The 27,031-nt window shown below is 35.3% G+C and overlaps 1 protein-coding gene across 3 annotated transcripts in view; it reads right to left on the bottom strand.

Moving 5' to 3' along the window:
* The window catches only part of USP37 (ubiquitin specific peptidase 37), an 85,769-nt gene that overhangs the window by 37,446 nt on the left and 21,292 nt on the right, over positions 1-27,031 (bottom strand). For all 3 annotated transcript variants that reach the window (XM_045854320.1, XM_045854328.1, XM_045854313.1), the window contains 8 exons: positions 24,909-25,087; positions 24,476-24,550; positions 20,306-20,403; positions 18,888-18,972; positions 14,008-14,166; positions 4,282-4,413; positions 3,806-3,929; positions 3,120-3,310 (listed from right to left, as the gene is read on the bottom strand). In XM_045854320.1, coding sequence (XP_045710276.1) covers positions 3,120-3,310; positions 3,806-3,929; positions 4,282-4,413; positions 14,008-14,166; positions 18,888-18,972; positions 20,306-20,403; positions 24,476-24,550; positions 24,909-25,087 — 1,043 coding nt within the window. The remainder of the gene's footprint in view (positions 1-3,119; positions 3,311-3,805; positions 3,930-4,281; positions 4,414-14,007; positions 14,167-18,887; positions 18,973-20,305; positions 20,404-24,475; positions 24,551-24,908; positions 25,088-27,031) is intronic.

Genomic DNA, 27,031 nt, shown 5'->3' with positions numbered 1-27,031 from the left:
CGTGCTCAATCCACTGAGCTACGCCAGCCTGGGTAAAACTGTCATTTATTGAGATAGGGAAGGAGGTTTTTACAGGGCATATTAAATACTTTAATTTCAGATATTTTAAGTTCTTCAAATGGAGAGTTCATAATTCTTCACATTTGAGAATATATTATCAATATATTGAAATGCCATATAATAATTATAAACCAGGCAATTTTTAAAAATAGGCATTTCAGCAAACTGACCAAACTAATCTACAGCAAGAGGGGAAAGAGAATAAACATGGCAAATTACAACGAGGAATAAGATATATGGAATTTTCCTTCAGCCAGAAACTAATAGTGTGTTTAAAGAACGGTCTGAAAGAAAATTACTACCAAAGCAACGAAGGCAAGGCCTTTGAGGAGACAACTGCAGCACTGCAGCTGCAGTCCCACAGAACCGGGTGGCCTCCCTCCTGGGGGGGCCAACTCCTGGGCCACTGTTCAGCCTAGCTGCCTGGTGTGCCCACATCCCGTGAGCAATGTCACTTCACGCACCAGCGCACACACCCCACCTGGACAACCGACATTTGGGTGCTGCACAACTGCAGTGCCTGACTGATGCTGTTGGCACAATGCAGCAGCCACCACTTTGACGTGGTCTTTTTTTTTAAAAATCTTTACATTGAGGACATTGTTTCATTGTTTTAGAGAGAAAAGGAGAGAGGAAGGGAGAGAAACACTGATTGGTTGCCTCCTGTACAGGTCTGTATCAGAGGTGAACCTGCAACTAAGGTATATGCCCTGACTGGGAACAGAGCCTGCAACCTTTTGGTAACGGGACAATGCACCGGGTGAGCTGCACCGGCCAGGGCTTGATGTGGTGTTCTTTCCTCCTGTGGACATTTCTATCAGAAGCAACTGAAATTTGCCCATCAAAAGAAATTTGGTTGGTACTCCCACAATTAAATGAAATAACAATCAAAAACTCTGCTTTTCTCTCTGACTTGAACAAATTTTGTTCGGAAGGTACACTGGAAGAAAGGGAAGGATGGCTGTCTATCATATTATGGAGCCAAAAAGATTCATTTAGTTTTTTCTGTATGATAGCTCTAGCAGTGATTAGTTGTCTTTAACTTCATTCAAAATAATTTTGTTAGACTGTATTTGACAGCTGCCACCATCAGCGTGCATTAAAAAAAAAAAACTTACCAAAATTGGTGTGTTTTTTGTGCAGCCATTTTAATACTGAAGATGGAAGAAAATACACAACATTTTTGGCATGTTATGCTTTATTATTTCAAGAAAGGTAAAAACACAACTGAAATGCAAAAAAAAAAAAAAGATTTGTGCAGTGTATGGAGAAGTTGCTGTGACTGATTAAACACGTCAAAATGGGTTTGCGAAGTTTCTTGGTACTATTGACATTCTGGCCAAACAATTCTTTGCTGTAGGGCTGTCTACATATTGGAAGATGTTTAGCAGCACCCCTGGCCTCTACCCACTAGTCAATAGCAGGAGATAGCCAACATATTCAAAATATCCAAATCAATAAAGTTATTGGGGAAAACTAAAAAATGTGTCTTTTATTTAATGGAAAAAAACTAAACGAACACTCTGGCTCACATAGCCAGATATTAACTGCTGATGGGCTCTCTAGCTTTTACAAGAAGATATGCTATATTTGTAAGACTCGGGCTTTTTCTTTAAAAAATAACTTATCCACTGGAGGGAAAAGGGCTGAAGAAATCATGAAGTTAAGAAACGTCACAGATTAAGGCAGAAAACTGTACTTGAACAATGATTAAAAAAAAAAAAGTCACAGATTAGTGTCCACATTCCACATCACTGTTAGAAGAAATTCTAGCCAAAAATACTAGAATGTTTGAGTGGAAGAGACCTCCGTGAACACTATCATTTTGAGCAACCAGGAAAAATAGACATATATGGAAGCCAGAAAATGGAGAACAAATATATGGGTGTTGAGTATTTCTAAAAAGAGTTCTAGCACAAATGGAAGAAAAGCAGTATTTAGAGAATAATTTCCTTAAACTAAAGAAAACACTAAATTTTCAGATGAAAAAGCTCTATCGTATTAAAAGCAAAATTAACAAAAAGTGTCTATACCCAGATGTACTAGTGAAACTGTGAATTAACAATAAATAAGGAAGATTTTCAGGAAGAAATAGATTACCCACAAAATCAGGTTTCTCCCAAGTGACACAGAGTAACAAGATACAATGAAACAGTATACACAATATTTTGAGCAACAATGACTGAATGATTATATATTAAGTCATTTATGAAAGCCACAGAAATAATTCTAACTGATATGGAGCTGTGAAGAATTCCACTGTCTTTGAAAAATTGTATTCAGAGATGTACTATCAATAACTGGAAGAGCCCTGACTGGTGTGGCTCAGTTGGTTGGGTGTCATCCAGCAAAGCAACAGGTCGCTAGTTAAATTCCCAGTCAAGGCTCATGCCTGGGTTGCAGGTTTGGTTCCCAGTCAGGGCAGATGTGAGAGGCAACTCACCAAAGTTTCTCTCACTTTCTCCCTCCCTTTCCCTCTCTCTAAAAAAATAAATAAAATTCTTCAAAAAAAAAAAAAACCCCCTGGAAGATTAATTAAAATAGAACCTTTTGATATGATAAATGAACATGGAATTAATTAAATGTAGAAAGTAAATTTGAGTAACTAATGTAAATATGGTTAAAAAGCATTGCAGAATTTAAAAACAATTCAAATTTTGATCTATTTTGTAAAAATGCATTATTAAAAATGATTTTTCAATTCAATAAAATATGCAACTAAGAGGAACAAGTCTTTCCAGGGTAAAAAGAACAAGTATTCTCAAAGAACCTGATATTCCACACAGTGATAAAAAGAAACACACATACACACCACCACCCTCTCAAAGAAGGGGTAGATTCAAAATTAACTGTTTTCACTAAAGCATATGACAAAACATTTAAGCATGCCTTAGTTCTCAACCCACCAAGCATTTTATAAAAGATGACATTGGAAAAAGATATTTGTATTTATGTTTTTCCATGACATAGGAATAAAAGATAAGAATCAAAACTTCCATGAGAGTTTCAATCACTTCCCATAAAGAATTAGAAAAGGAGGTTTCTTGGAGACTACTTACGCTTTACAGATAATGGAGTGCTGAACCTCAAACTCCAAATTAGTAATAACAGGGCAAGTATATACTCTGGTGGCTGAAATATCTGGTAAATTTTCTTCTCCAGGAACAGGTTCGATTTTCCAAGTTTTATTTAATTTTTCCATATCCTCTTTTAGCTGATCTAAGCACTGACTTAGAAATTCATGAGCATCCTAAGAAGGCATAATATCTTTAATTCGATCAAAACATTTTTTGTCACAATAACAGCTTATCAACACTGTGATTTATTAAAGCTAAGCACTTGAAAGTCAATACATTATATTAAAAAGGTCAAATTTACTCTAACAATTTACATACTTTGTGAATAAGAACAAACGGTGAATTATATATTCTCTACTATCAGTGAGATTAGTATGAATAAGTAATTGAATCACTTCTTGTTTTTTTTAAAGGTGATTTAAAAAAATAGCCTTTGTAGCTAAAATAGCCCAAGTTGCTGCACTGAGAGGCCACATGTGTATTATTAAAAGATGATAAAATACATAGAAGAGTCCCACTGAACCTTACCAGAAATCCTCAGGTTTTTCAACCTGTGATGAACACAACATATGTATACGAATCTCACTTTAAAATAAAAATCAGGTAACACACTAAAATCATTTCAAGTTCCCCTATGTCTAAAGTGTTTAAAAACCGTTGATACTCACATTCTGCATATAACCAGAAAATCTCTCTGCTGTAGCAGAAATGGCATTTTTAACCTTCTTGAGTAAATCTTTTTTGGTCTCTGAATTACAGGTATCTTTTTTAACAAGCAAGTGTGCAAAGCGTCTGGTAAAACAAAAGAGACCAGTTTCACATGTTTTATAAAACACTGAATGATATTATATTTTAAAGACTGTTAACATGGCACATTAAATTTTAAGTGTCTAAGAGGGGGAGGGTAAGAATAGTACGGGAAATGCAGAAGCCAAAGAAACTTACGACACATGGACATGAACTAAAGGGGCGGAATGTGGGTGGGAGGGGGTGTGCAAGGTGGAGGGGAGTGAAGGGGGGAAAATGGGACAATTGTAATAGCACAATCAATAAAACATATTAAAATTTTTTTTCAAGTGTCTAAAACTCCATTATTCTATGATCAATAAGGTAAAAGGCTACTTAATAAGTATGTAACAGTTACCTGAGAAGTGCATTGGGTGGAATTTTCTTCCATGGGATACCTTGCTTAAGCAAGTCATTTGCAAATGATTGGAGTGAAAACAGAGATTGTAAAATAGCATTCATGTAGCAGGTATTTCCCAAGTTGGAGAAGCTGAAAACAAAAAAAAATACTTTTGAAGACAACGGTAGTTCCTCAAGAATGTTCACTAGAGCAGGAGTTCTCCAGTAAAGCATGTTATCAGAATCACCTGGAGGGCTTATTAAAAGACATATTGCTGGGCCCCAACTTCAGAGTTTCTCACTCTGGACAAAGAAGGTGCAAAAATATGCATTTCTATAGGATCTCAGTTGATGGTGATGCTGCTATGAGAACCACTGCATTATAACATTGTAACAATTTAGCTGTATCTCAAGGAAGACCATGCACTTTCAAACGAACACTAAAAAGGACTGGGGAGTATCCTGGCTGAAGTAGCTCAGTTGGTTGGGCATCGTCCTGCGAGCCTAGCTGCTGAGTATTTCTGGTGGGGTGCATGGCTGGGTTGTAGGTAAGGTCCCCTGGGGTGTGCATGGAAGGCAACCAATGGATGCTTCTCTCTCACACTTGCCCTATCTTTCTTCCTCCCTTCCCCTCTCTAAAAAATAATTAATAACAAAATAAAAAAGTAAAATTTTAAAATATACACCATATTTTCAGACCATAAGACGCACCTAGGTTTTAGAGGAAGAAAATAGGAAAAAAAATTTTGAAGCAAAAACTGTGGTAAAATACTTAATAACATAAATAAAATAATATTTCACCAATATAAATGTAAACAGAACTCAACAGCAGCATTAACCATTATTCCTTCCAAACTGGGGGGGGGAGGGTGCATCTTATAGTCCAAAAAATACAGAATATACATAAAAAGGACTGGGGACTAATCCAAAGAGCTACTTGTTCTTAGAACCACTGGGTCACAGAATACAGGGTGTGGCAACAGTAGGTTTATAGTTGTGAGTACACAAAACAGTTTATTCTTATATTATTATTTCTTAATCATTATACTATTTTCTATAGGAACAACTGTAAACCTACTTTTGCTCCACCCTGTACATGTTATGTTTATTTTTAATGGGTACATTATTTTTTTAAAGGTTTATTTTATTCTCTTTTGAGGACATGTTCATTGACTTTTAGAGAGAGGAGAGAGAGAGAAGCATGGATGTGACAGAGAAACATCAGTCAGTTGCTTCTCGCACATGCCCCAACAGGGGACTGAACCTGTAACCTAGGTAGCTGGCCTGACCAGGAATTGAACCAGTGACCTTTCCTGTACAGGACAACTCTCCAAACAACACAGAGTCACACTGGCCAGGGCCAAAGTACCTATTTTTAAAAACTTTTATTTGGAGATATTCTCAAACTTTTAGAAAAGTTATACAAAAATAATATTCTTTACCTAGATTCACCAATTGTTAACCTTTTGCACTGTATGCTCTATCATTTCATACTGCTGTAATTTTCCACCGAACCATTTGAGAGTAAGTTGCAGAAATCATACCCCTTTAGCTCTAAATAGTTCAGGGTGCATTTCATAAAAACAAAAATATTTCCTTATATAATCAGAATATAGCATTATAAAATGTAATGCTAATAAAATATTCTTATCTACTACACTTTCTTTAATCCAGTTTTGTCAAATAACCCAAAACAGCATTTTTTCCCCCTCTCTCTAAATACAAGGTTCAGTCCAGGATAACAATGTATTTAGTTTTCATTTCTCTTTAGTTTGCTTTAATCTGGAATAATTCTTCAGCTTTCTCTTTCATGACAGACATTGGTGAATATAGTTCCCTCCCACCCCTGGTTTTTAATGGACTGTTCCTCATACTGGGTTTTCTATTTCGTCATGATGAGATTTCAACCAGTCTGGAAGAGTACATAGTAATGCATAGTGATACTGTGTCCTCGCAAGGATATCACATCCAGAAGCATGTGATGTGTGTGCTGATCACTGGTGACATCAATTTTGAACAGCCTTAAGAACTTCATGTCACACTATGAGAAAGTATCAGGGTATGGAATTATCCTATCACCGTAAACAATGAAAAAAAACCCCACAAAAACTGGACAAAATGTTGGACAATGGGCAGCCCAGGGCTGTGATCCTTAAAAGAAGGGAGAGTCAGCTGTACTATTATGCCAGCTTTCAGCCTGTGAGGCAATTTGACAACTGCAGTCCAAGCAGAGATATCCAAACAGAACTCAGAAATCTTGAGTTGAAAGAAACTGGGAGTCTGAAAGGCTGAGATTGCTAAAACTTCAGGACCCAAAAGGAGGGAGATATGCAAAGAGCCCCAGATATCTACACAGAAGACTGTCTAAGCGTTCAGCTAAATAGCAACCTGTGCATGCTTAGGGTGAAGCCCCATGACACCAGGCAGAAGAACTTCAAGGAAAAGAATGATTACTGGGGAGCTATTAGCCAATTTCCAGATCTCATGATGGACCTAAAACTGTTTGAGTTGCCACTAGTCAGAGGGAATTGAGAGACCTAGATGAATTCATAGGGTATTAGTAGAAACTCCCAAGGGCCCATGCTCTAGGGAAGGAATGAAATTAGCCTTCGAGTAAAGGCCCCTCTAGATTTGACCCCAAAGAGCTGAACTACAAGTCTTAAAACAACCAAATCTAATTGCAGAGAGGGATATTAAAAGTTATAAATATGCTTCATGTGATCAAGAATGTGAAGGAAAACATAAACACAATGAGGAAAAAAAATGGAAGACAGTTAAAAGCCCCAAATTAAACTTCTGGAGATGAAAGCACAATATTTGAAATGAAACTTTTACCGAATGAGAGTAATAGCATATTAAACACCAAAGAAGGAAATATCAGTGAACTTTAAAACTCAGAAATATAAAATATCAAAAATGAAGTATCTATGTTTTAATATAAAATTATATATTTTATATAATTAAAAATAAAGTACATTTATATGCTTTGTAAAATATTAAATATGTAATTATATTTTATATAATCTTTTATATCCTTATTCTACTTTATTGGGTATCAGGATGGCAATCCCTGCTTTTTTACTGTTTCCATTAGACTGCTAAACCTCTCTTTCCTTTATTTTAAAACTTTAAAATCACTGTTCTAGGATTATCTCTAGCACACAGCACAGTTTAGTTTTGCTTTATGAGCAAGTTTGAAAACATTTTTCTTTATTATATGAGTTAGCCCAATCATATATTTTTTTAAAGATTTTACTTATTTACTTTTTTAGAGAGGGGAAGGGAGGGAAAAAGAAGAGAGAAACATCAATGTGTGGTTGTCTCTCACATGGCCCCCACTGGGGACCTGGCCTGCAACACAGGCATGTGCCCTGACTGGGAATCGAACCTGCAATGCTTTGGTTCGCAGCCCGCACTCAATCCACTGAACTACACCAGCCAGGGCACATTTCTTGATATTACTCATATATCTGGACTCAACTCTCCCATTTTGTTACAATTTTACTTACCTATGTGGTGTGTTTTAGAAATATTTCTTTTCATTGTAAGAAATATTTGTATTTTTTTTATTTTAGTGGTTATATCTGTATTTATACTTTTCTTCCCTGTCTCTACTACAATCTATTTTGTAATTGTGGTAAAACATACATAACATAAAATCTACCATTTTGAGTGTGTAATTCAGTGGCATTAAGTATATTCATAATGTTGTGGAACCATCACCACGTTCTATTTTCAGGCCTTTTTCATCTTCTCAAACAGAAACTCTCTCCCCACTAAGTAACACGTAAGTCCCCATTCCCCTTCCCCAACCTCTGGTAGCCTCTATTCTACTTCCTATCTCCACGAATTTGACTCCTCTAGATACCCCATACAATCACGTAAAATCACGTAATATTTGTCCTTTTGCGTCTAGCTTGCTTCATTTAACATGACATCAAGGTTCACCCATGCTATGGCATGTGTCAGAAGTTTCTTCCTTTACAAATAAATTTTTTAAAGTATTTTATTGATTATGCTATTACAGTTGTCCCATTTTTTTCCTCCCCTTCATACCTGTCTGGTACTCCTCTTCCCTCTAGCATTCTTCTCCCCTTAGTTCATGTCCATGGGTTGCACATACAAGTTCTTTGGCTTCTCCATTTTCTATACTATTCTTAACTTCCCCGTCTACTTTGTACCTACCAATTATGCTTCTTATTCCCAGTACCTTTCCCCCACTCCCCACTGATAACCCTCCAGGTGACCTCCATTTCTGTGAATCTGTTCCTGTTCTAGTAGTTTGCTTAGTATTTGTTTTTAGGTTCAGTTGTTGATAGTTGTGAGTTTGTTACCATTTTACGTTCATGGTTTTCATCTCTTTCTTATATAAGTCCCTTTAGGGCTTGATGATGATGAACTCATTTAACTTGACCTTATCTGGGAAGCACTTTATCTGCCCTTCTATTCTAAATGATAGCTTTGCTGGATCAAGTAGTCTTGGATGTAGGTCCTCGCTTTTCATGACTTTGAATATTTCTTTCCAGCCCCTTCTGGCCTGCAAGTTTTCTTTTGGGAAATCAGCTGACAGTTTATGAGAACTCTTTTGTAGGTTAACTCTCTTGCTGCTTTTAAGATTCTCTCATTTTTTAAAAATTTTAATTATTGTTCAGGTAGTTTTCTGTAGATTCTCTCATCTTTAATCTTGGGTAATTTAATTATGATGTGTCTTCCTGTGTTCCTCTTTGGGTACAACCTATTTGCAACTCTCTGAGCTTCTTGGACTTGTATGTCTATTTCCTTCACAAGATTGGGGGAGTTTTCTTTATTTTTTCAAGTAGGTTTTCAATTTCTTGTTCTTCCTCTTTTCCTTCTGGAACCCCTATGATTTGGATGTTGGAACATTTAAAATTGTCCTGGAGATTCCTAAGCTTCTCTTCATTTTTTTTTTTTTTGAATTGTTTCTTCATTCTGTTCTGGTTGAATGTTTATTTCTCCCCTCCGTTCCAAATCTTTGAGTCCCAGTTTCCTTACCTTCACTGTAGATTCCCTGTATATTATCCTTTATTTCACTTTGTATAGCCTTCATTTCTTCCTTTATTTTGTGACTATACGCAATCATTTTTGTGAACATCCTGATTGCCAGTGTTTTGAACTCTGGCATCAGATAGATTGACTATCTCATCACTTAGCTCTTTTTCACAGAGTTTTGATCTGTTCATTTGGGCCATATTTCTTGGTCTCAGTGCACCTGTTATGTTGTAAAGGGCAGGGCCTTAGATATTCACCAGGGAGGGGCAGCCCACTTCTCTGCCTTGTGGCCCTATATGTGGGGGAGGGGTCAGAGAAGGAACAGTGCCGCTTGTTTGGCTCTCACCCTGCTTTCAGTCACTTCCCCTGCTTCCCACAAGCAGATTGTGCCCTTTCAGGTGCTGCCCTGGTGCTAATTCCTGGGTGGGCAGGCTTATGTATGTTCCAGGACCCTGTGGGTCCCTCCAATGGACTCTCCTGTGAGATGGGTGGTTTCTCCCACTGTTTCAACCCCCACAGATTTTTACAGCCAGAGGTTTTTGAGGCTTTCTTTTCCTATGCTGAGCTGTGCATATGAACCCTGAGTTGTGCAGTCCTCCCAGTTGTTCTTTCTGGTTTATCCCCAAGCGAATCTGCTGCCTTGCTGCACATCCTCTGTATCCCTCCTACCAGTCTGAATTAATGTTTCTTTTTTAACTCCTTGGTTGTTGGACTCTCATACAGTTCTATTTTCTGGCAGTTCGGATTGTTTTTTGTTTTTAAATTGGTTGTTATCCTTCTTTTGGTTGTGCAAGGAAGTCAAGCATTACCTATACCTCCATCTATAATTTGTGCTTTTCTATAAGTGCCTTTAACTGTCATTTCTTAAGTCAGTATTTAAAACAGGCTATATTTTAAATGGCATACTTTGTCTTACACCTATTACTTATGACACAGTTATATTATTCTTTCCCTTTTGTCTCTTTCCTTCCATTTTCTTTTAGTTACAACTGTACTCCCTTGTCAGATGATTTAATGTTTATATACCATCCTCTATGTGTCCCCACTATTGTTTTAGTCTTAGCTCTCCAGTTGAAGAGATGGAATGCTTGCCATTTATTTTTCACCAATAATGCCCTTATCACCTCTTGTTTGAATGAGCTTGTACTCTGTCGAGTCCTCAGGAACAGCGTATTTATACAGCATTCTGACTTTTTCCATTTTAGAACTTATTTTCTCCAGTTTGCATACAAAATCCATGTTCATCCCTTCTTTCATCAAGCTTCCTGAAAATGATGTTCTTTTATTATCTAGCTTTGAATAATGATGTTAAAAAGTCTGGAATCTATATTTCTTGTCCTTATCTTTAAAGTCTAATTAGTTGTGTACTAAGACGTAACTTGATTGTTCAATTATCCAGATACCTAGAGGGCTTTTTCAATTTATAGAGTCAGTAACTTTATTTCTAGAAAGTTTTCCTGGGTTATAGTTTTAAATATTAGCTCTGTTTCACTGTTTTGCGTTTTTTTCAGGACTCTAATTACACATAATTTAGACCTTCCTTGGCTGTTATCCAGTTCAAAAACTTTCTGACAGTTTACACTTTATCCCATTTTTCTTCCTTGATTACTGTTTTCTTTCAAAACTCTTATTAAATTTTCATTTGAACTTATTTTCCTCTTGGGGACCTTTAATTTAGACTTAATTTCTAATATGATGTTTTTCTTCTCCTCTGTCTGAATTCAAGCAACTGTCATTTTCCTCCTCACTGTCCATTTTAATTCTTAGTTCGAATTCCTAATTCATGGTGTTTTCATATCTTCAAATAATTCACATCTGAGTGTTATATAACAGTTTTCTTACAGTTGATGTTGGTTTGGGGTTAGCATTTTTATTGGCCTTAATTTTTTTATTCATGTTTTCTAATTTCTCCCCTTACAGTTTGGCATAGAAAGGGCCTTTTTTTTTTTTTTAATATTCTTATTCACTTTGTGGATAGGGTTCCTAATTCAAGCACATCCTCTTCTGCTAGTTTAGTAAGATGCAACTTCTTTAATGGGTTGTGGTGGTGGTAGGAAAGAAGGGGTAAGAATGTCTTGTTTACCTTTTATTTCAGCACAATCCTTAATTTTCCTCCCATTTTTTCCTTTTGCTTCTAAACCAAGTCTTAAGATTTGGCTGATTCTTTCCCCTATCAGTAATGCTTCTCTGAGAATGTTACTTCGGATAACACTTACTTTCAAGCTCTTACCTGTAATGAGTGCTATGAACTACCAAGATCCAGACCTATATTCACCATTATGGTACTTAGTATTTGAATTTCTCTTCCTTAAGAGCAATTTTTTTTTCTTGCGCTTCATCTAAGTCAACTCTTACATGCCTTTTTTCATGGATTTCAGGTATCTTAAGCATCTTGTCCCTGTCAGTACCTTACTTAAAACAGTAGGCAATGGGAATACTGATGGAATCTGGTTTGTTTCTTTATTTAGAAGGTAGATTATACATCATTTTCAAGAAACTTGATGAAAGAAAGGATGAACACAGATTTCATGCCCATCTAAGCTTTTAAGTATGCAAGCTGGAGAAAACAGGTTTGAAATGAAAGGTGAGGGTAGTCTCACCTGGCAGTTTTCTATTCTTTCTTTCTTTTTTTTTTTTTAACAAGTCCTCTGTCCTGAGTACATAGCCAACTTGACATAGTACACTCTAATGCCTGAAAGAAGTGTGAAAAGAGGAAAACTGTATTTCTACAGATTGGTACAGATACTATACAAAAATGAAGGAAATAGAGAAGGTAGACAGGGAGACTTGGAGCACCAAGGGTAACTCTTAAGGACATCAAAAGACTCTGAAGGAGGTGGATGACAGAGACCAGAAGCAGACTATAAAATAAACAAAAGGAGGCTATAAAAGTGAGACAAATAAGGTCAAAGGTCTAGATCATAAAATGGGATGGATAACACTCATATAACAATTTGAGGCAGACCAATCAGAATGAAGAACAAAAGAAATTAAGAATTAATTGAAAGGTAAGACAGAGCAGAAAAGAAGAGGCTCAGAGAAAAGAACAGTAAGCAAAGAAGAAAGTGAAATGTTTTCACTACAAATTTTATGCTGTTTTCTGTTAAGATAACAAGCATATAAACTACTATGGATAAGCCAAATTGGCAAACACCACTCATTCAAGTAAAAAAAAAAATTATCTTAAAGCTGGTAGAAAAACAGAGTAATTTAAGTAAAATTAAAAACAAACAAGCCAATAGGTTAGCGGAAGGAATTTGGTAAGTGTAATCAAAGATTTTCGCCTGACTGGTGGGCTTAGTTGTTTGGGCGTCGTCCTACAAAAATAAAGGTTGCTGGTTCCATTCCCAGTCAGGACACACGCCTCTGTTGCAGGTCTTGTCTCTAGTAAGGGCGTATATAAGAGGCAACCAATAGATGCTTCTTTCTCACATTGATGCTTCTCTCCCTCCCTTTCCCTGTCTCTAAAAATAAAATCTTAAAAAAAAAAATTCAAAGTGCCTTCCTTCATATTAACAATTCTACTTCCAAGAATATATACTATAGGGAAATTCCAACAAATATTAAAAACATGAATATAAAAATGTTCATTCTAGTCTTGATTATAATGGAAAAAAGAAAAACCTAAATGCATACTAGCATGGTTGAAGGTTATATATTAATAATATGAGGACATTCATGATTAATGTGCAGTGGAAAAAATGAGCAAACAGAGAAGTAACATAGCACAGTGCTTAAGAATGCAAGTGGAGTCCAACCGCCTAAATTTACTACTGCTGTACTACTGACTATGTATCACCTTGAGCAAATTAATTAACTTCTCCAAGGCTTAGGTACTTAATCTATAAAAGCAGACTTTTAATACATCTAACTTACTGAGCTGTTGCAATGATTTAAGCAGACTTTTAATACATCTAACTTACTGAGCTGTTGCTCACTTACTGAGTTAGTTGCAATGATTTAAAGAAAAAAATCCATTTAAAAATTTAGCACAGAGCTAAGTTAACACTTAAGCACTGGCTAGTGTGGCTCAGTGGATTGAGTGCAAGCCTGTGAACCAAGAGGTTGCTGGTTCAATTCCCAGTGAGGGTGCATACCTGGGTTGCAGGCCAGGTCCCTGGTTGAAGGTGTGAGAGAGGCAACTGATGAATGTTTCTCTCCCTCTTTCTCCCCCCTCCCCCGTCTCTAAAAATAAATAGAAAGATAGATAGATAGATAGATAAAATCTTAAAGAATGTGATGTCTGGCTACCCCGTGAAGTAATCTAAAAATTGTGCAGCCAGCCAGACTTCACATTAAAAACCCCCCCCAAAACTCTGCACAAGTATCTGGCACATAATAAACACTTTAGGTAAGATACTATTATTATTATACTATGGTCTTATTTTTGCGTTGAATAAAAATATACGAATGAAGGGATTGGGGAGGATACAAATAAAACTTAATACTGAATTATCTCCAAAGTAGGAAGAAATATATGGGATTGAAGGGTTAGATTTTCTGCTTTATGATGAATACTTTATATGTATATATATTCAAAGTTCAAAAATTTGACTAATGAACTTATAGATGTGATAAATCTTTAATAAATGAGCAAATATTTTATAACTATACTTAATATGACTCATTTCATCATTATTTTTTATACCAATCAAAACATACTTCAGTTGAATCACTTTATAAAGAAAGAAATAAAATAAAATATATTTCTTATAAAATAAAGAAATTTACCTACCCCTGAAGTTGCTGTTGGTGAGAGGAAAGGGGTACTCTTGGTTTGTTCCAGCCAGTATAATCTTGATTACACCTCAGTTTTTTAACAGAAAGAGGAGCTGGCTGAGGAAGAAATCCCAAACTTCTTTTGGCAGAGGGAATTTGGCTTGAAACATTAGTCCTTAAAAATAAATAAATAAATAAATAAATAAAATAATAATAAAAAAAAGAATAGAAAATGAAGAAGCAAAAGAATTTTAAATGCTGCTTTTTTTCCCCTAGTAGATTCAGAGAAGTCAATGTCTAAGGAAAAAAATCAATATTTGGGGAAACATCAGTAATATTGATCAATTAAGGAAAAATTCCACAAGTTTAAGTCTGTTGACAGACTGAAGAGGCAGATAATATTGTACCTACTTAACCTACAATCAAAATGATCCAAGTAAATGGCTTGAGAAAAACTATAAATATAGTTTTACTTTTGATTCACTTTTATCTACTTTAAGAATATCATGCATTAGTTTACCTAGCCTTAAAAAAACTTGGGCAGTTAACTTTTTCCACTATTACAAAAACATAACACAACCAATATTACACCCAGTCTCTTTTGAGAACTTCCTCCAGTTTACATGCTAAGAAGTGAAAATGTTAGAAGTATTTTTTATTTTCCTAAGATAGTGTGATTTTTTCCAAAAATCCACCAATAGTGAATTTCCATTTCTTCATATGGTCTCCTATTATATTATTACCAATCTAATGAGTAAAACATGATCTCATTGTTATTTTATTTTCCTGATTACTACTGAAATAAAAAAATGTTTTTATAATATAATTGTTTACTCTTCTCTGAATTGCTTTTTGTATGCCTGTGGGTTTTATATTGGATTCTAAAAGATTTGTGATTTTTTACAGTCTACATTCTAATCCTTTGTCTATTAAATATTTTAAGTTTCAATTTCTGAATAGTCAAATTTATTATTTTTCTTTTATAGTTTCAATTTTTGTGTCCTAAGAATCATTCTGTAGCATAAGTTCACAGAAATATTTTCCTATGTTCTCTTTAAAATTTTAAAACCTGTTTTCCCTCCTATTTAGGTCTTTAATCTGCTTGGATGCTTATTCTTTGTTATGTTGTGAAGCAGGAACATGATTTACATTTTTATAAGAGAAAACTGTCTCCAAACAATTGACTATCTGGCTAGACAATCTAATAGCAAGTGTATGGTTTTGTTACTTTAAAAATATTGTGAAACAGAATATTTATATTAAAAAAATGTATAAAAATCAAACGTGTACCACTGTGGTGCAGGATGTCAGTAGTGAGGGAAGTCAACATATGTGTTTTATAAAAACTGCACTTTTTGCTCAATTTTGCTGTGAACCTACAACTGTCCTAAAAAACAAGGTTTATTAATTTTTAAAAAAGTGAAATGTAGAGCTTAACAAATTTTTATAAGGCAAATACCTATGTAACAATCGCTAATGTCAAAAAGCCCCAAATGCCTCTTCCCAAACACAGCCCTGTTCCTCTACCCTAAAAGATATCATTAGTTTTCTCAGTTTTATTCCTTTCAGTGAATGCACTTCTAAATACTGTAGTTTGGACAATGCAGGGTATATTTATTTCCATCTTCTTGCTCTCAACCTATCTGCATCTTTTTATTGCAGTTGTTTCTTTTAACATTAGCAAATAGATTATTATCCTTCCTTTAAAATCCAGGCTATCTTTCTCTTTAAAACATTTAGTATATTTTACATATAATACCATTACTGATTTGTGTTAATAACTGTTTAAAAATCTTTGTCTACTAATTCTGTCATCTTTGTAATTTCTGCCTCAGTACTTGTGAATTTTATCTTGTTGCATGATGGGTATTTTAGACTTCCATAAACATTCTTGAATTTTATTCTGGGATGTGGTTAGGTTACCTAGAAACAGTTTGATATAAAAGCAAGAAACAGTCTTGCTTTTAAGGTTTGTTATGTGGAACCAGAGCAACAATTGGTCTAGGGATTGTTTTCCTCACTAATGCGGCAAGACCTTTCTTAGCATTCAAACTGCTTTTCGGAATAGGAACTATGCCTGGCTTTATGTGAACTCCCTAGTATTATTCCCTTAGATTTTTTAGATGGTTCTTTCCCTGGGCTTGGCTGGTTTTCTCACCAGCATATGCTGATTGTCACTCAACTGAATACTCAAGCTAGACCTTGTGCAGATCTCTGCAATTGTTTCTCTGTGCAGCTTTCCCCTCTGGTACCCTGTGAATTCTAGTCTCCCTGGACTCCTAGCTCCATTTCCTGAACTAAGGAAGAGCACAAGGTTTTGCGTGGTTCCTCCCCTGTGTGGCAGTCTGAGAACTATCTCTAGGAAGAATGCTCATAGAAGGGGCAGTCATAAGGCTAATTTCATTCGTTTCCCATCTCTCAGGGATCAATGTCCCCTTCACTGCCTCATTTCAATGTCCTAAGATCCACTGTTTCAAATGATTTGTTCAGGTTCTTAGTTGTTTCACGGAGGAGGTCAATCTGGTCCCTGTTATTCCCTCTTGGCCAGAAGAGGAAGTCATCTTTAACCTTCTAATATGTCTAACTTGTTGTGGCCTCCTCTCAAACAAGAAAAGGAAGTTTAAACCTTTTAATTTTCTTGTATTCTTCCTCATTCCTGAATTTCTTCTTATTGTCTCATACTTTATCATTATTTTTTTATTTTAATACTACCACAACCTCATTTTATAAAAACTACCAAAATGTATTTGATGCACGGAATAACCCTGGAAGAATAATAAAGTAGTTGCCTTGGAAAGAGGAAATGCACAACTAGGAGTTAACAAAGGGGGATTTACTTTTCACTCTATGCACCCTGTCACTTTTGAAGTTTCTACCATAAGCATTTATTATACAAAAAAGTTTTTTAAGTATTTAGATTAAAACATTCACTTTAAAAATTATTTTGCGCACTGCTATTTCTTACTTACACTCTTTCTTTTTGATGAATAAATTATCTTTGTATTATCCAAAAACAGCATTATTTGTCTGCATTCTTCAATTACAATTTAGCTGTGTATAGAATTATTTGATGCTATTACTTCATGTCTTCTGTCCCTACTGTTGCTAATGTCAGTCTGCTTTACCACTATACATGACGAATTCTCCTGATAGCCTTAAAAACTTCTTTACCTATCATATTCCACAATGTGGATTTTTAAAAAATATATATTTGCTGTTTGGCATATGTTGAGGTGGCTTTTCCATGTGGAGACTTTTACCATTTTCATCTATTATTTCTTTGACAAATTCCTTGCTTTAATTCTCCTTAGTCTTGTTTCCTCAAAATGCTACGAGGACATGGAGGGTAGACCAAGAAACCCAATGTAAATCTCTTAATTTCATTTACATTCATCATCTCTTCTATGCTGTGTTCCATGATCATGCCTGCTTGACCTGCTTAGTAGCTGCCTTAGTCTGGACCTCTAAATCTGCATGGGACTTTATGTTAGGGGTTCAGAATTCTTGTCCCTGTGCAGATAACATTAAAGCAGACACCATTCACTGCAATTCCCATTTCTGTGTATTTCCTCTCTGCTCAGGGAACATCAGGCAAGCAGCACATTTATGGTTTTGCCCTGATTTATCTAGACACTCACCTTCATGTAGCTTCACATAAGAAACCAGTTCTAGTCTGGGGACAAGCTCAGTTCCCAACCTCATGTTAGTTCTGAAGACCCAGCCCCAGATACGTGACTCCTGTCTATGTTTTCTATGTGCCTTATGGAGTCAGTCTCTACTCAGTATTAGTTTTCTCACTGATCTTGAAATTTTCACCCTATCTTTGAGTGTAGCTTTGCATTAAAAGAAAATTTTAATGCAACGAATACGCTCATTCTATTATTCTGAGAAGAAATTTGTATTGTATTTAATAAATCATTTGTAAACCAAATTTAGGCATTTAAAAAACCCCTCAGATTTCTTTAAAACCCTTCTAATAAACAGAAATAAGCCAAACTTCCTCTGTCTTAAATTCAAGTAACTTAGTTACCACTGCAGTCATAAAGTGCATGAATAGATACCACCCAAGGCCTTATATATGTGTATATTAACAAATTCTTTACCTCACACCTTAACCACTTTATACAAATAATCAAGATGTTTTTTACCACTTTGATTTAAATTCTAGTAAAAAACAAAATATGACTTAACAGGTCATTCATTATATACCTTATTTATTATATACCACCATTACCCTCACTTTATACATTTACCACCGCTCCTCCGTGCTGTACTCTGTAATCATGCCTTCTTGACAAGTGCTTACCAGTTGTTTGGTATATTTATATTTATATTATATATTTGTATCCAATAGATTTTAAAAAACTCAATCTATAGACTTGGCAATTAAATTTCTGACTAGCCTTTTCCTCTAATGTGAAACTTGTTTTTTTTTTTTTAAAGAAAATGTCTTAGCTTTTGACAAGCAGCTTAAAAAATATACAGGTGACAAAGGCAATTTGTTGAGATCTGAATATTTGGGATGATGAAGAATAAATACACTAGTCTAGAATCTGGTCATATTGCCCCTCACAACCTGGGGGCTCAGTACAAATCTTCCTAAAACTCAGTTTATTCATTCCTTGAAAAACATAAAAAGGAAGAGCTTGAACTAAAATATTTGTAGAGTACTTTATAATTAAAATGTCATTAGTCTATGATTCCCATCAATATTGTTATTTTAAATCAGGTATTCACTTAGAGTACAGTTAAAGATGCAATAAGCCTTAACAGCGTAGATGGAACATCTTACAAAGCTGATGTGGAAGAGAGAGAAGGAAGGTTGTTTACGCAGTCTACTCCATCATTCAAAATTCTGAAGAAGAGCTCTGCACAGGGCATACAACCAATGCATACCTGTCAAGATTAGTGCTGCCAGAAGAGTAGTCCTTGGATGCAGATCTGCTACCATAAAAGGATGATGACTGCAAAGGTAAAAGCCCTATAAACGAACAAACACAGGAACAACTTAATTCCTAACCAATCATTAAATCCCAATTAATAATAAAATTAAAATTATACATTAGGCCTGTTTATACTTAACTATTTTCTCCCCTTCTTTTCATTAGTTATATAAAGGTTAAAAGATCAAAGACTATGGAAAAGTTACAATAGCAAAGAATACTTTCCTGCCCTACAAGCTCCAAAAATTTCGCTTCTAATTTCTAACCATTTTTTACAACCTAGTTTTTCTGATTTCCTCTGTAACAGTAGCTATTGTTTCTACTATTTTCTTACCTATTCATTTTTAACAGTATCAGTTGATTCCCTATTAGGAAAAATTGGAAATTTCCCTACTCTTGCTTACTTCCAACCAAATTTTAGTTGTGTTACTTTAGTTCTAGTTACAGTTAACTCTGTAACTTTAACATTCTTAAAACTTTTAAATTTTGTTCCATGAACCTTATCACTTGACCACTTCCTTCTCTCTCCTCTTCCATATCAACTTTTGTAAGATATACCTTAACTTCAACATTGTTAAGGCTTACTACATCTTTAAGTATTGTTTTCTACCTACTGGCTTATTATAAAAGTTGAAAACCATTAAGTGGGGTTTACATAATGTTTTATTTTTCAAAAATAATAATTATATTGGAGATACTTCTTTCTGTAGGAGTCCAATATCACAACTCTGAACTGCTGAAAGATCATTCTTAGAATCTTGATCAACTAAATTCTCTTAAACTCCCAATTTATCAAAATGATGCCATATTTTAGTTTGCTTCAACTTAATCTCAAGCTGACATAATATTCAAATCAATAGCTGAATCTCTAAGTAGTTCAGAATATCAGGAAGATTGGTTAAGTGTAAGAAATGCTGACAAAAATTCATGGGGCAGTCTAACTTTTAGATTTTGTAAAAACAGGGTACAGATGAGATTAAGTAATTCTTTAGGCAATAATTTCAAGATCTTCTAGAACTTTTAATAAGTGACAACACTGATGAACTTTAATTTCAACCACTTTAACTCCCTGGATTCATTCTAAGGTACAGGTACTTTGACAATAAAAGAGCTTAATTCTAGGCAGTTAAACAGGAAAGGTGGTAAAGTCTAGATTCTTTGTAAACAGAATAAAAGTTCCTTTATATTTCTAGTACTTTAAAAGTATTTTAGCAGAGTACTGGATACAAACTGGTGCCCAGAAACTAGTACTGAATTATGGAGTATTCCTGAAGAACAGAGAGATTATGTCCCAGTTTAGGTTTTTATTTCTAGTCTATACAATAATATATTATAACAAATGAGTAGTTTATATAAAAACCAAATACTTACCTGATGTCCTATTCTCTTCTGACTGTTTCAAACTGAGCTGTTTCTCTCTACTGCTGGTTAAATACTTTCTGGAGGGATCTGTCATAGCCTTGTTGTTCCTAAAGTTAATAATTTAATTCAATATAGATGTGTAAAGACATAGTACTTCAATTTTATTTATTTTTAATTCAATCTTTATTATATTGTCCCACATTACCATTTAGTCCCCTTACACTCTCCTCCCCTCCGCAATAACCACACTATTGTCAATGTCCATGAGTCCTTTTTCTTTTTTGCTCAATCCCTCTAACCCTTTACCTCCCCCACACCCTGTCACTGTCATCCTGCTCTCCATCTATAAGTCTGTCCCCATTTCCTCGTTAGTTCAATTGTTCATTAGATTCCACATATGAATGAAATCATCATGGAATTTATCTTTATTTGACTGGCTTATTTCACTTAGCATAATGTTCTCTATAGTTCTTAATTTTAAATAGTTGTCATTAAAAATTTTACATTTCAAGTGCTGAATTCATGGATTTGTTTGGAAGTTAGACTACAAAGTTTTAAAAGCCTCAAGAGGTCACAGACTTAAGCAAATGAAAATCGTAAAAATAAGCTTTCATTACCAACTCAAAAGTCAATCCAATCTATAAACCCCTAGTAATTAAGCAAAAATGAAGGAGTATTTTATTTTTATAAAGGTCAAACCAGAGACAGGAAGATTATATAGATTTTCCTCATTAAAAGCAAGAGGAGATGAAATGACTTAGCTACTAAAAGACCTAAATAAGCAATTAAAAAGGTATTCAAGCTTGATACTAAATATGTTTAAAAAGTAAAACAAAACCAAAATGTTCTTATGAAATACTATTTACTAAATGTCAACATCACTTAAATTCTACTGATTAAGCTATTTAAAATTTGCCCTGGCTGGTGTGGCTCAGGGGATTGAGTGTTGGCCTGTGAATCAAAAGGTCATTGGTTCAATTCCCAGTCAGGGCACATGCCTGGGCTGCAGGCTAGGGACATGCAAGAGGCAACCAACTGATGATTCTCTCCCTCCCTTCCCTTTGCTCTGAAAATAAAGAAATAAAATCTTTAAAAAACAAACTATTTTAAGTCCATGAACATAAAATTTAAGCCCGATTTCCCACACTAGTATTCCTAAATACCTCAACCTGTATAAATAGAGCAGGTCCATTCAGATACATGCTCATGTTTTGATTAAAACTGCTTATTTTAGAAGAACCATCATGAATAAAGCCTGTAGCAGACAGATTATATGCTCAATCCAAATTCCCTGTGATCTAATTTTTATATCCCCTCTTTCACACCAATTTAGGTATGTTTTCAACATCAGTACCCAGGGCTATTCCTATTAATATTCTTTTATTTCCTTAAGGCAGCGGTCCCCAACCTTTTTGGCACAAGGGACCAGTTTCATGGAAGACAATTTTTCCAGACGTGGGAGGTAGGGAAAGGTGGTGGAGCTTAGGTGGTCACCTTCTGCCGTGCAGCCTGGTTCCTAACAGGCCACAGTCTGGTACCAGCTGGTGACCCAGGGAAGTTAGGGACCCCTGCCTTAAGGGATAGTCTGAGATCACACTAATGCTTCATATCTTGTATTTCACTGTCTTGCTCACCCCATTCCCTTCCTGATATATATCCCCTAGAGTATACGCCCTTAATAAATCACTTGTACACTAATCTCCATTTCAGGGTCTGCTTTCTGGAGAACTTGATTTACACGAGCTGGCACACCCGAGGACAGGATTCTGGAATTGGATCACTTGTTTGTTAATGGCAACAGAAATCCACTGCTGATGATAACACCTCTGTTATGCACAGCATATCTGTACTGAATTGGGATGGGACAGAGTAGAAGAGAATATGGCTTATGCATATTTCTAGCATTGGAGAAATGTGGTAGACTGCATGATGAATCTTTCTGGAGCTATAGGAATGTTCTAAAACTGGATTACAGTGATGACTGCACAACTCCATAAATTTACAAAAAAATCACTGAATTGTACATTTAAAACAAGTTTTATGGTGTATATCAAATATAACTTGATAAAGTTGTTAAAAAATGCCCCAAATTATTCCAGAACAGCACAAGCATGAAGCAGACTACGAAAGCTGCATGGGCCCAAAGAACAGTTTCCAAGACCTTCAGCTACGGCCTTGAAAGACAACAAAGGAAACCTACCCGAGGACAAAGCTAGGAGTCACACGGAGTACAATGAACAAGGGTTTCTCCCAGAGGAAAAAACAGAGACTGCTACATGGGCTAATCAAGAATGTACTCCCCTGCCTTCACAATTTTTACCTAGCAAGATTTTGTTGTTACAGATCAGTGACTCCTACAGTTCCTTATTCTTTTCTTTTCTAAGTGTAAATTTTTATTGTGGATATCCTGTGCCTACTCCAGCAACGTACAGCAAAAAGATTATAAGCCACTTAAACCCAGATAATGGTTAGCGCTTTTTAGCAATAAGGTATTTTTAATTAGGATATATATATATATATATATATATATATATATATATATATATAAAATGCTATTGTACACTTGCTATAATATAAACCGAGAAACGAAAAAAATTGAGTAATTTTATTGAAATATTTCCTTTACTGTAGATATGCCTGTATAATATGTGTACAAAATTTGAGAGTAGGGAATGCAGATTAACTTGCCTTTTTGTTTTTGGGTATCAGACCATAAGGTTCATGGTCCAAAAAAGCACACCTGGACCCTATGCAGAGGACTGCGCATCACCTAGAGATACTGGAGCTGGATCCTTTGGAGCTGGATACAAGAACTAAATGAGACTTGGAAGCTGTCTCCATTAGGGTGAATGGTAAGAATGCTCTCTATATATGGGGAAGTAATGAACAGGGGTATTTCTGTGGCTAGAGGGTTAAACTACAGCAGCCTGTTAGTTGTCTCCAAATAACCATGGTACCCCTCAGCTATTATAAAATTTGGGCTGGGAATATTTACCAGACTTTCTTATAACTTGATGTAACCATATAACAAGTTCTGGTCAATGTGATATACATAAAAGTGGTGTGGCCCTAGCTAGGTAGTTCAGTTGGTTAGAATGTTGTCCCAATACTCCAAGGTTGCAGGTTCAATCCCTGATCAGGGCACATATAGGAAGTAACCAATGAACACATCAGCAAGTGGAACAAATTGATGTTTCTCTCTCTCCCCAATATCAATAAAAAAATTTTTTTTAAAAAGCTGTGTGTACAAATGTACAATTTCCAGCCTAAAAGAAAGCAGTATGCGTTCCCTTTGCTCCTTCTTTCCCAGTAGGAATGCAGACAGGAGAGTGAAGGCTGAAGAAGCTACCTTGGTTCACAAAATGGAACCTTATTAAGGAAGGTGGATCAACAAGATAAAAGGAATCTGAGTCCATGGTGATTGTAGCTTCAGATACCACACCGGTCCTATTACCTACGCATAGTTTTACATCTATTACAACAGCAAAACCAAGATCCCAATTAGTATATAAAGTTTCTTCAGCTTTTCCCCAATTCCTTTATGGTGACCTTCTTGACCCTGAATACCAATTAACTTGACTACCAACTGATTTTTGTTAAGGTGTTGAGGTACTAACTATAACTGAGTAATAAGTTTTCTCCCCCCAGGAAAAAAAATATAAAAATAAAAAAGAAAAAGACCCTCCCACAAGGAAGAAGAAAATGTGAGCTGGTGACGGTCCTGTTGCAGTGTACACCCTTTTGTTCAACCCAGAAAACAGCTCTAAAAGACTGATGCTCCATGCCTAGAATTAAGGTTTACATCCTTTTAACCCTAAGCTAACTTTTCACATGAATAAGGTAAAGAAATTTTTACAGGTAAAGGAAGAGGTTAAGAAAGGGCTCACACTAAAAGAATGGACAGCAAGAAACACTTATTTAGAGTTTTTCAGCTCTATTCTTCCTCTAAGTGCTGCAGATTTTTTAAAAAGCTACAATGGGGAAAGTGCAATGAAATGATCAAAGTAATAGCACTGGCCAAATCCTTTACTGAGCCTACAATCTACTATCACCAAAATGCTTTTCATCTGCTCTTCTCTCTTTGACCTTTCCATAAACTGAATAATCTTCCCTAGTGGTTGTAATTACCAATATAAGAAACACTGAACGAGGGCCTTAAAGGTTCTTAAAGCAACTTACGATGATGAATCATTTTCCTTAGGGTAATCTTCATTCAACTCTGAGCCAGACAGCATTCTTTTCCTCTTTTCAGTTCTATAGAGAACAGAAAAAAAAATGTTCAAAAGCCATAATTCATACCATTAAAAAGTATAAACCAACACACTCAAGAATAGAAACTGTTGAGAACTGCTATCTAATTCTCTACATCATAGTTACATTAATATACTGTATATCTGCATGCTCAATACATATCATTGACATAAACGACATAAGACAAATACTAATTATCTGCCAAAAATGCACTCTATACTTTCTTATTCTAACACACTTTACTCACCGGACAATCTCCTTCTTTTTCTCAAATTATGGTCTTTCCAAAAAGCCTAAAAGATATTTACAAACAGGTACAGCTAATGACTAAGAAAGGAAAAAAAAAAAACACCTTTCATACCTATTTTCTAATAGCCCTGATCTAAGAGGTGTTGATGTAGATGTCAAAGAGGGAATCGTCCGGGGCACAGTTATTCCATTTCCTGCTGCCGTCTTAATTGATCCTCTCCCTGGATTACCAAGAACTTTTCGAAATGGAGTATCATCTTTAGTTTCTAAACCTCCTCTTTTTGAAGAGGCCTGTAAGAAAGTTTGAAATAGAAAATCGTCAAATTAATTGGCATACTTTTAGACCAGTGATTTTTGAGGACATTTAAAAAGATACCAACAAGCCCTGGCTGCCTCAGTGGATTGAGTGCAGGCTGCAAACCAAAGCATCGCAGGTTTGATTCCCAGTCAGGGCACATGCCTGGGTTGCAGGCGGCTCCTAGCAACTGCACATTGATGTTTCTCTCTCTTTCTCCCTCCCTTCCCTCTCTAAAAATACATAAATAAAATCTTAAAAAAAAAAAGATAACAACTACAGACCCATCTCCAGAGATTCTAACCTAATTGATATGGGATGAAGTCGATTCTTCATCCTTTTTTTGAAGCACTTTAGGTGATTCTAATGTATGGTCAGTGTCATAAACTGAGTAACACTTTTTTCCCTGTAGTATTCTTGTAAACTTAAATATCCACAGCATACCTAGAGGCCAAAGGGAATTTGCTGTGAATTACCAATTTACAAAAAAAAAGGTTCACATACACAAGACATGCTTCTAGTGACCAGAGTGAAAATACATCTTTAGAGAAAAAAATCCAACTATAATTATGATAAATTAAAGTGATGTGTGTGTTGTGTGTCACTGAGTAGTCTCCAACTCCTGGTGACCCCATCAATAAGTGACATCCACAATGTCCTATCCTCAACTGCTCTGCTCAGCTTCTGTAGGTAGACAAATGCTTATGACTACTTTTATGGTGTCAATCCATCTCATTTTTTATCTTCTTCTCTTCCTGTTGCCTTCTATTTTCCCCAGTATTACTGTCTTAAAATGACATAGATGTGACAGAAAGGAGCAACAATGACATTTGGTCATCAACAACTTAAATGCCAAGTCACATGTACCTCATGCCATTTGAAGGGGTTCCAGTTTGGAGGAATGAAACAAATATATGTAATGATAAGGGAAATGAGAGTGAGATAGAGATCACTGGCAGAAGCTGAATCAAAAAGTCTACTATCCAAAAGACACAGCAAGAACATTGAGAGAAAATAGCAATTAAAAAATATAGGATGGGGCAAAAGTAGGTTTACAGTTGTTTGTATGGAAAATAATACAATAATACAAGAGAATTATATTAATATAATTAATAAACAACACAAGAGTATGTACTTCACATACTCACAACTGTGCATCTCCTATTATCACGCTGTGTATTAGTTGGGAAATAATGCTTTTGACCAGCATTCTGCCAGATAAGTTTCAGAACTTACTATGAAGAGCTATGAAAGGTATTTCTAATAACTTTCTACAATATTGCAATCTTAGGAAAGAAAAATCTCTGAGGTCATCTTAACTGAACAATTTTAAAAAGTTATATTTACTTTCAAATGGGTGATACATTTTCAAGATTCAAAAATTAAAGTACTATTATAAAAACCATATACTGAGAAGTCTCATTATCACCTCAATGCCATCCACCCCAGTTCTTCCACTTCCCATTCTCCTACCCCTTATAAACCAATACTTATACTTACTATGTCTCATACCTTCTATTCTCTTGTCTTCTTTCTTTTTTTATTTAATGCTAGTCACAAACCACAAAATTCATTCTATAATCCCAGTAACGGGAATCATTATTTATAAAGTTATTTGGGGTTGACCAAAAAGTCTGTTTAGTTTTTTCCATAAAATAAAAGACATGTTTTTCATTTTCACTAATAACTTCACTGATATGGATATTCTGAGTATGTTGGCTATTTCCAATGTGGTATAACACTGATTGCTTTTGATTAATGTCTCAATTCAATCACTATCAACTTCAGCTGGTCTACCTGACTTTGAAGCATTATCCACTAAGAAATCTCCAACATAAAACTTTGCCAACTACTTTTTAAAAAATGTATTTATTCATTTTTAGAGAGAGGGAAAGAGAAAGAGAAAGAAAAAGAGAAAGAGAGGGAGAGAAACATCAGTG

This window comes from Phyllostomus hastatus, unplaced genomic scaffold, assembly GCF_019186645.2.
Source record: "Phyllostomus hastatus isolate PE091 unplaced genomic scaffold, TTU_PhHast_1.1 phas_contig_137, whole genome shotgun sequence".
NCBI classification, from domain to species: domain Eukaryota; kingdom Metazoa; phylum Chordata; class Mammalia; order Chiroptera; family Phyllostomidae; genus Phyllostomus; species Phyllostomus hastatus.
Note: the sequence above shows the minus strand (reverse complement) of the source record. Positions and strands in the feature narration are given on the sequence as shown.